This window comes from Physeter macrocephalus, chromosome 11 (genome assembly GCF_002837175.3).
Source record: "Physeter macrocephalus isolate SW-GA chromosome 11, ASM283717v5, whole genome shotgun sequence".
NCBI lineage: Eukaryota > Metazoa > Chordata > Mammalia > Artiodactyla > Physeteridae > Physeter > Physeter macrocephalus.
The window spans coordinates 34,984,213-34,994,460 of record NC_041224.1 but is presented as its reverse complement, the minus strand read 5'-3'; the positions used below and the strand labels follow the sequence as shown (position 1 = coordinate 34,994,460).

The window sequence follows — 10,248 nt, the reverse complement described above, 5'->3', positions numbered from 1 at the left end:
GCGTCCGCCTGCCGATGCAGGGGAACCGGGTTCGCGCCCCGGTCTGGGAAGATCCCACGTGCCGCGGAGCGGCTGGGCCCGTGAGCCATGGCCGCTGGGCCTGCGCGTCCGGAGCCTGTGCTCCGCAACGGGAGAGGCCGCAGCAGAGGGAGGCCCGCGTACCGCAAAAAAAAAAAAAAAAAAAAAAAAAATCTAGTCACAACAAAAATAAGATAGAACTTAGTGTTGAAATAGTTCTTTTTTAAAAATCATGGAAAGAGTGATCATTCCTGTCTTCTGGATTCTGAACATGTGGTTTCAAATAATTTCTGTATAAACAACATTCCCTGATGGATTCAAAGGCATTTAACTCCTTGGTGCCATCCAGTTCCCACCTTATATTTTCACTAAATTGAGAGAGACAAACAGGCCGCTCCTTGTTTGGGGAAAAGGAAAAGACAAAAAGCCGGCAATTCCTCTTAACTAGAGCTAACCAAAAGCTGTAATAGGATGATTAAAAACAGCTTAGGACCAAAACAAATCATTCCAAATTTTGAAAAAGAAAATGAAAGCAATAAAAGGGAAATGCTGAGGGAGAAAGATGCAGTTAAAACTGTATTATGGGACTTCCCTGGTGGTGCAGTGGTTAAGAATCCACCTGCCAATGCAGGGGACAAAGGTTTAAGCCCTGGTCCAGGAAGATCTCACATGCCACGGAGCAACTAAGCTCGTGCACCACGACTACTGAGTCTGTGCTCTAGAGCCCACGAGCCACAACCACTGAGTCCGCGTGCCGCAATTACTGAAGCTCGCATGCCTAGAGCCTGTGCTCCACAACAAGAGAAGCCACCACAATGAGAAGCCTGAGCACTGCAATGAAGAGTAGCCCCCGCTTGCCGCAACTAGAGGAAGCCCGAGCACAGCAACGAAGACCCAATGCAGCCAAAAATAAATAAATAAATAAATTTATTTATTTTTAAAAAACTGTGTTAGGGACTTCCCTGGTGGTGCAGTGGTTAAAAATCTGCCTGCCAATGCAGGGGACATGGGTTTGATCCCTGGTCTGGGAAGACCCCACATGCCGCGGAGCAACTAAGCCCGTAAGCCGCCAACTACTGAAACCCATGCACCTAGAGCCTGTGCTCAGTAACAAGAGAAGCCACCACAATGAGAAGCCTGCACATGGCAATGAAGAGTAGCCCCTGCTCGCCACAACTAGAGAAAGCCCACGCGCAGCAACGAAGACCCAACGCAGCCAAAAATAAATTAAAAAGCAACAAGAAAAAACCTCCAAAAAACTGTGTTAAGATCTCCAAAGCTCTTCTGAGGAACTACCATATATTCAGAAATACATCTATCACATCAGAACTAGAGTTTGAAGATTGTAAATCATGATAAGAACAATTGAGACGAATCATTTCGTACCTGTAATTTTACATATAAAACCCTGGTATTTAAGTAATTTTGCTCAAGAGTTTAAAAATAAATTGGTTGCTAACGCAGTAATTTAACACAACTTGCTGAGAATTAATAGGTCTCATCTTGTCACTTCTGCTCAAAATGATGCAGTCTGTTTTACAACGGGCCTCATGCGGCCCAGCCAGATCAAAGGAACCAGCCGCACGGCCTGACTACCACCTGGGAAGCAAGGGCCCCCACTTGGGACAGGGACAAATATGATTAAGAGAGATTACAAAAACAAGCACAGCAGTGAGACTCCTTTGGAGGAATCATTCAACCAAGAATTGATGGATGCTATTCCCCTTGAAGATTTCCTTGCTCACGATACATGAGCTACATGGCTCTCGGTACACTTCCACGGAACGCGGTGAGGATTTCAAAACAGCAGTGCGTTTTCTTACCATAAGGATTCACTCAACAGAGACGGAGCACTACCTTGTGTGCTCAATGCTCTCGTCCCACGCTGGCCCTGGGCTCCTGAGGGCTGTCCGTCCTCCCCATCCATCCCCCAGGGCCCTCATGCCTCAGGACACACTCAAGGCCTGGACGGTCTGGCCCTGACAGACCTTACCAACCTCCCCTCCCAGTCCCTGCTTCAGCCTCTGCTTTAGCTCAGAAATACTCAGAGATTCACACAATTGTCGCCTGTCCGACATGTGCCTTTCCTGGACACGCATCTTGACATTCTGTGCAAAACAGGTACCAGGTACCCAGGTGCACCAACGCTCCCTCCCCCACGCCTGCCCTCTCACCATCAGTGGTCTGACTCCCCCTGACTTGGCCACAGCCATACCTTCAGGGTTACTCAGTTCCTCCTCTTTGACCACAACCTTCCCCATGGCCTGCCCTCCGCAGCGCAGCCCTGATTCTCACATCCCGCTCCATCAGACTCCTGCAACTGCCAGACACGGCCCGCCAATCACACTAACATCTACAGCAGCACAGCTGGAGAAAAATGATGGCTCCATTACACATCTATCGAGTCTAACCAGAGGCCTTAAACAGGCCAAAATCTGTAAAAATTAATCACTCCAGCCAGCTGTAGGGCTGGTGTGAGAAATAAAGCTTATAAGACAGTACAGGCAGACCTCAGTGATACCGTGGGTTCAGTTCCAGCAATAAAGCAAATGTCGCAATAAAGCAAGTCACACAAATTTTTTGGTTTCCCAGTGAGCATGAAAATTATGTTTACACTATCCTATTGTCTAAGTGTACAATAGTATTATACCTTAAAAAAAATGTACACACCTTAATGAAAAAATACTTTACTGCTAAAAACTGCTAATCATCCTCTGAGCCTTCAGTGAGTCTAAGATCACTGATGACAGATCACCATGACAAATATAATAATGATGAAAAAGCCTGAAATACTGTGAGAATTACCAAATGTGACACAGAGACACAAAGTGAGCAAACACTGTTGGAAAAATGGCACCAAAAGACTTGCTCAATGCAGGGTTGCCACAACCTGCAATTTAAAAAAAAAAAAAAAAAGGAAAACCAAAAAAACAGAGTATCTGCAAAGCGCAATAAAACAAGGCCTGTCTATATGTCTTCCACTTGTCCTGGATTGTTAGAAGCCTATTAAACATCCTTTTCTCCTTCAAACCATGCCCCGTTGGATTCCCCTCTGTGCTCAGAAGGACCCCGGCTAGCCTACAATTCGTAATCACATTTTGTGTTTTTCTAGGGATTACACAGCTTAGGAAAGGAAATGCTAGACAGGAGGGGAGGCAAACCAGGTAAAGGATCGGGATCTCATTATTGGAAAGGTTTTTAAAAATTTACACAGTTCCATATTTATCTCCCAATTGAACTGAAAATCCACCAGAGAACTTGAAGGCCTGTTTTACTATGGCAAACGGCATCCGTATTGGTTTCCCCTGTTAGAAGAAGATATTATTCTCCAAAGCACCTAGTGTCTGCAACAGGGTTGTCTGCCATAGAAGCTCCAGTGAAGCCAGGACTCACCAAGGGCGGATCAAGATAGCTATGTGTCGCTGACCATGTCTGGGGGGCGATCAGGCTGTACAGAGGAAACTGCTGCTGGGGGCTGTAGACCGGAGGTAAGTAAAACGATGCGGTGTAGCGCTGCTGTGTGTAGAGGCTCATGTCCAGAGGTCTAAAGCCATTCTTTGGCAAAAATGTGTTTATAGCTATTGCCTTTGCTTTTATCCGTGCCTGTTTGAAAACATATAAGTTTCTGTTAGAACACTTAAGGACATTGGTTTGTAGATAAAGTATAACCAATGGTCTTGCTTACCTTAATTGGTTTTCCTTGAAAAGTTTTGACTTCTTCTCGCAGATATTTGTAAGCCTGAAGACAAAATCATTAATAACACCACTGTGTTAATCTTATAAATAAGATGAACCTATAATTAATTCAGCACCTCAAATAAGCAATTATATAGTTAAAATATGGTGGACAGGACCTAGCACAGTGATTCTTAACCTTTTTGGGTCACAGATTCCTTAAAAGATCCTGATAAGAGCTATGGAGCCCCTATCCAAAATTCTCATTAATGTAATATTGTAAATTGACTATACGTCAATAAAAAAGAAAAGAAGGAAAAAAATTCTCATGAACGGTATTTGTATACAATTTTGTAAGTGTTAATAGAAACCATAAAAGCATCCCACAGAACATAGGCTAAGAATCCTTACCTGGGAAAACAATGGATACCAAGGTCCTAGTAATAACCCCAATATGAACTTGGAATTACAAATTTAGGAAATGAAAAGGATTAGGATCGCAATATTCAAAAGTCATTATTTGTGAAGCTCCTGATTCTGCTCCAAATTCTCCTACATAACTCCGAAGGCTCTGACCCATCTGACTCAGCCTCAGGCCATATTCCCCACGCAGGTAAGGGGGGCTTGCACCTGCTCCACAAACATGCCTTTTCTCACCTCCCATCACCTTGCTCCTCCTAGTCCTTCTTTCCCTTCCATCCAATTAAGACCTAACCCATCTTTCAGATTCTTGTTTCTCTCTTCTGAACCCATGGCAGCCTCACCGTGTTAACGCCCCATACTCTACTGCCATTCCTTTACGCAGGCTAGAGTTTCCCCTGAATATGATGCTTCCTTCAAAGGCAGGGAGCCGTCTGAACTCCATGCCTCTCACAGAGCTTCTCAATGCCTTTTCAAGCACCTTGTAATACAAGGTTGCCCAGGGAAAGTTAGAGTTGGGTTCAAATTTCCCAAACACTTTTCCAAATATTAAAACCTTTCTCTGTACAGAGATAAGAAAAGAACCAGTTTTCCTAGGCTGCCTGTCTTACATGTCCTTAGAAAACAACGTCTATGCTTTTCACATTGCTACAAAACTGTCTACACACACACCTATGTTTCTTCAACCTGATTTCCCTGCACCTTATGTTCACACTCAACACCACATGTGATCGTAATCTCCGTGCCCATGTTTAGTCCCACTATGTACTGACTGCTAAGTACTGGTAAACTCTGTCCTTTGTGGTGGAACAGGGTGGGGGGTAGGGGGAGGAAGAGCTTACCTGTTGTGCATCTGCTTCTGTTTCAAATGTAATAAACCAATTATCATTATAGGCAAATTCACAGTTTATAAATCTCGGTAAGTTATCGCCTTTAAATAGTGCTTCTACTTCCTATAGGAAACAGAGAGGTAAGAAATTAATTCTCAACTATGATACTGCTTGTCCTCACCAAAGAAACACGGTGCCCACGCTTAAGGACAGATGCCTAGAAGACAACCCCAGCACACCGAAGTCCAGGGCCCTCTCTCAAGGTGGTTGAAGAGTTCAGTGTGGCTTCCAGAATTGGGATCCCACTGTCACAGGAAATAAAATTCACAACCCAATGACAACTTTCCTGACCCCTAAGAGACCAGTAACTAAATTAATAGGAAAATATTTTATTTTACCAGTTGCTAATAACTACACAATTTGGAGGGAGAGAAAGGTAATTTAAGAAATCTAAAAATTAGCTGGCCTTTTGCTTCCAGCCAAGATGGACTACATTTACCCTCCCACATGAAATAATTACAAACAAAAAAACAAAATATATGAAATAGCATTGTTCAGACAGTGGACCTCGGGCCATGCAGGACAGCAATTCCTGAGAGGGACAGGTACAGACGGGTCCACGAGTGCCTGACTCACATATGGGGCTTCCAGGCCGTGGTGCCAGGAGGGTGGGCACAGGCCCAGCCCAAAGCTGCAGAGCTCAGGGGTTCCCCCCAGGGCTCTGTGTTCAGGAAACAGCAACCTGAAGTGATGAGAGGTTTCCCCTAGAGCTCTCCGGGATCGGGGAGTGTCTCCACCAGCCTGAGTGGAAAACAATCCTAACTCAGGACATCAGGTGGAGCTCTCAGGAAGCACTGCCCCAGGGGGAGGCCAGTCTGCTTTCACCAGTTCCAAGTCACTTAACTGAGCCTCAAAACAGAGCTCAAGAACATGTACAGAAAGGAGTACAAAAACACTCCGTACCCAATAAAATAAAATCCAAAATGCCTGGCATCCATTCAAAATTTGCCAGGCACACAAAGAAATAGAAAAATATGACTTATAATGAAAAAATCAACCAGTCAAATTAAACCCAGAAATGCACCGATACTGGCATGTTGGCTCAAATCAAGCACAGGCCACACTGGTGTTCACTGCATCCTTCTCATTGTGAAAATTTGTTTTGGAAAGTGATTTAACATAAAATATGTTCTCTGTCTCAACTTGTTGGTTTACTATTCTTATTTTAAAATGAATAAATATTTAAACCTTTTCTCTTTCTAACTTCTAAATACTGAAGCTACCATAAACTCTCACTACTTTTTACAGTGTGAAATGTGTAATGGAGTCCTGAGACCAAAAAGTTTGAGAACCACTCTTACAAATGAATCACACTGTAACTATCAGAGTGTGTAAATCTTGGGAAAAAAGTGTTACTGTACGTATTTTTGCTTTAAAATACATCTTCCAAAAACCCACCCAAAAAAGTCCAAGTTTCCTTCAGAGGAGAACTGACTTACTTCTACAGGGGTGGATTCAGGTATTTCACGTAATATTACTATGCAACGATTCTGATTTGGCCTTACTTTTTCTCCCTTCTCATCCACTTGGACTAAAGGTAAAGCTGTAAAGAGAAGAGAAATGGATGATACACAAATATTAAAACAAATCAACCATTTGCACTACATCGTGACCTAAGGTAGATACTCTAGCAGGACGTGTTAGACTACATCGCCAGATGCGTTAAAGAAAGCCATATACAATGGGAAAAACTATCAAAAGTCTTGATAGCTTAACACAAGCTATCAAAAGGTTTTAGACCAATCTTGCACATTACAGTTAGGGGCTCTGGGGAGCCCTGTGGGAGCTGTAACAGAGGTAATGCTATGACACAGGCTCTCCACAGCTCAAACAACTCCAAGTCGGTCACAATGCAGGGCTAGAGACTTTCTCTTTCTACAAGTCCCCAAAACAAGACACTTTCCTGTCTCCTTACGACTTAATTTTGAACTCACAGAAGTTGTCAGCACCCTTCACTCAGCCTTCCCTAACAATGGATCTTACACAACCACAATCCACCATTGAAACAAGGGTCAACACTGCCAGCACGGGGACAGGCCCAACTCAGGTTTCACCAGCTTTTGCCTTATCTCCTTTTGTTAGGTTTTGGTTTTTGGTGTCACTCTATGAAATTCTATCACATGCAGACTCAGGTCATAGCACACCAGGATCAAAATCAGGGCTCAGAGCTGTGTACCAGCACGAAGACATATATTACCAACACATATTACAACTTCTAGGAGAAATGGAAACACCCCTTAGTACCAAAGCTAACTTTTGGAAAGTAGGATCCATGAGAGAAAAGAAAACTCAAGGCCCATGTGGTTTCTGGAGAATCCTACCAAATGTCAAGAAAAAAATAACAATTCTATAGTACAAACTCTTCTGAACTTAAGAAAGCAGTTTCCAATTCAACCTATGAAGCCAGCAGTTCTTTGATACCCAAACTAAACAAAGACATTACAAAACAAGAAAACTATAGACCAATATCTCCCATGAACAATAAAAATTCTTATCAAATTTTGCCAAACTGAATCTAACAATATATAAAGATGGGAATACATAATGAATGACAAGTGGATTTTTTCAGTAATGCAAGGTTGGTTTACCAAAAGAAATAAGCAATGTAATTCGCCATATTAATGGACTAAAAAACAAAAAAAACCCCACACAACTATCTCATAGATGCAGAAGCATTTGACAAAATCCAACATTCATTTCTGATAAAAATTCTCAGCTAACTAGGAGTAGAAGGGAAACCTCCTCACCTACAAAAAAACCAACATCTAGCATTTTCTTACTAGAAGATGGGCCAAGGCAAGGATGCTGACTCTCCTCACTTCTATTCAACACAGCACTGGAGGCTTAAGCCAGGGCAATAATGCAAGAAATAGAAATTACATGCACCCAGACTGGGTGTAAGAAGGTAACCTTTTCATTCACTTTCATTCAAGCTGAGCTCTATGTAGAAAATCTGATACAATTTCCATAAAAAACTAGAATTGTGAGTTTCAAAAGGTTTAAGTATACAAGATTAATATTCAAAAATAAATTGTATTTCTACATACTAGCACCGAACAACTAGAAATTGAAATAAAAATATTTATGCCCCAATACGAAATACTTAGTTACAAATCTGGTGAGATATGAAACACCTGCACTATGAAAATGCAAAACATTGCCAAGAGAAAAATTTTTAAGATTTTTCTAAATGAATGGAGAGATATCCTATGTTCATGAATTGGAAAACCCAATATTGTTAAAATGTCAATACTCCCCAAATTGATTTATAGATTTAATGTAATCCCAGTAAAAATACCAACAGGACCTTTTGAAAAACCAAATGTCGATTCTAAAATTCACATGGAAATGCCAAGCATTTGGAAGAGCCAAAACAAAGCTGGAGATTTTGCAACTACTCTAAGATGTACTATAAAAGCCAGTACCATCCAGACACTGCAGCAATGGCATCAAAACAGACAAAATAGATCGAGGACTGACATACGACCCAGAGAGAAACCCACACATATAGGGATAAATGATTCTCACAATGGCACAAAGGCAGTGCAGTGGAGAAGCAGAGTGTTTTCAACAAATGGGCTGGAAGAGCAGCACATTCACATGCAAGGGGGTAGACAGCTCATACCCCATACAAAAATCAGCTGACAATAGATCACAGACCTAAAAATGTAAACACTAAAACTACTAGGAGAAAATCCTTGTGACCCTAAATTAAGCAAAGATTTCTTAGGCACAACACCAAAAGCAAGATCCATAAAAGAAAATAAATAATAAACTGGACTATATAAAAAAATTGAAAACTCTGCTTTTCAAAAGACATTATTAGAACAAAAAGAGAAGCCACAGACTGGGAGAATGTATTTGCAAATCACATCTCCAATAAGGACAAATACAGATACATGCATCTCAAATTGCACACAAATACACGCTCCTCAAATCTCACCTGTAATAAAACTAAAAAAAAAAAGTGGTGGGGGTGGGGCATTTGAACAGACAGCTCAGAAAGGAAGCACATGAAAAGACTGCCCAGTGTCATCAGGCACTAAAGAAATAGAAATTAAAACTACAATGAGATACCACCGCAGACCTGCTAGAAAACCTACGATGGCCCATCTGTGACACCAGGCCGGGTACCTTAGCACAAATGGCTGTGAATCTAAGCATCACACTGGCAAGAAAAATGCTGTCAAGAGCATGTACGATGCAGCCTGGGCTGCAGTCTACTTACATCTCAGCACTTCGACAATCAGGTCCATGTCGGTGCTGAGCTTCTTGATGTGGTCCAGGTTAGCTACCGTGGTGATTGGCACGTACTGATCACTGTCCATCTGTGATATAAGGTACATGTCACTAGCAAGGTTCTCCCTGGAGAAAGAAGACAATCTCTCTTAATTCACAACTTCTTTAAAAGGAAGCTTCACAAGAGGCACGAGTGTGGTACGGTACTGCCCTGGAGTGAGAGCTGAGTTCAAACCACCCCCTGCGATTTGCCATCTCTCTGACCTTACGTCGATTTTGTCAAAGACATCTGGGGAGGCAGAGAGAGCAAAAGTAGAAGTGTACTGCACTTTATACGATCAAAATTAATGAGCAGGTAAATCTTTAAAAAAATGTATTTATAGCTCATCTTTGTTCTAAAAAGTGTTTGAGTAGCTTTTTAAAAATAGCAACACAACTTCTTAAAGTAAGGAAACCCAGCTAAGAGAATGAAAAAGTAAGAAAAATGTGATAAGGCCAAGAAAGGTTGGTGCCCACAGTGCTTGCAGTTCAGGCTGGAACACTTGTCAGAGGGGCTGCGACTCCAACTCTGGCCTCAACAGCCTTCTGCAGCAGAGGACAGAAAAGCAGTAAAGTGACCAACAGCTTGACCCACGACTACAACCTGTGAGGCTGACCACCTATGGCCCCACCATCAGAGTCCAAGTCCGTGGGCAGGGGATGGGGGTAGGAGGGATCTCAATGTCCTACAGATGGACGTACAGACACAGATGTTAACAGATACTCCTTCTGTGTAAAGCATGACATCTGTACATAGTAGCAGTGCACAACACCTTAGATATCAGATACTAGAAAAACACTACCATCCTTACCTAGACAAGCAGAATTCCAATGTTTTTTTAAGTACTTCCCGGGGGTCTTCCTGGCTTTCTGGTTGAGATTCATTTCCTCCTACAGAGAAGCAATGGAAAAAATGGCTTAAATTTACCAAGCACATGATTCAGTATAGCAATTCTAATGTTTTCAA

General features: G+C 42.3%; 1 protein-coding gene across 6 annotated transcripts in view; it reads right to left on the bottom strand.

The window, feature by feature from the left end:
- Nucleotides 1-10,248, bottom strand: part of LARP4B (La ribonucleoprotein 4B) — an 87,271-nt gene that overhangs the window by 15,081 nt on the left and 61,942 nt on the right. For all 6 annotated transcript variants that reach the window (XR_003682206.2, XM_055087860.1, XM_055087858.1 and 3 more), the window contains 6 exons: nucleotides 10,094-10,172; nucleotides 9,232-9,368; nucleotides 6,443-6,546; nucleotides 4,956-5,066; nucleotides 3,704-3,757; nucleotides 3,412-3,621 (listed from right to left, as the gene is read on the bottom strand). Coding sequence is in view for 5 of the 6 variants with exons in the window: in XM_055087860.1 (XP_054943835.1) it covers nucleotides 3,412-3,621; nucleotides 3,704-3,757; nucleotides 4,956-5,066; nucleotides 6,443-6,546; nucleotides 9,232-9,368; nucleotides 10,094-10,172 (695 nt within the window). In the remaining variant the exon portion in view is untranslated. The remainder of the gene's footprint in view (nucleotides 1-3,411; nucleotides 3,622-3,703; nucleotides 3,758-4,955; nucleotides 5,067-6,442; nucleotides 6,547-9,231; nucleotides 9,369-10,093; nucleotides 10,173-10,248) is intronic.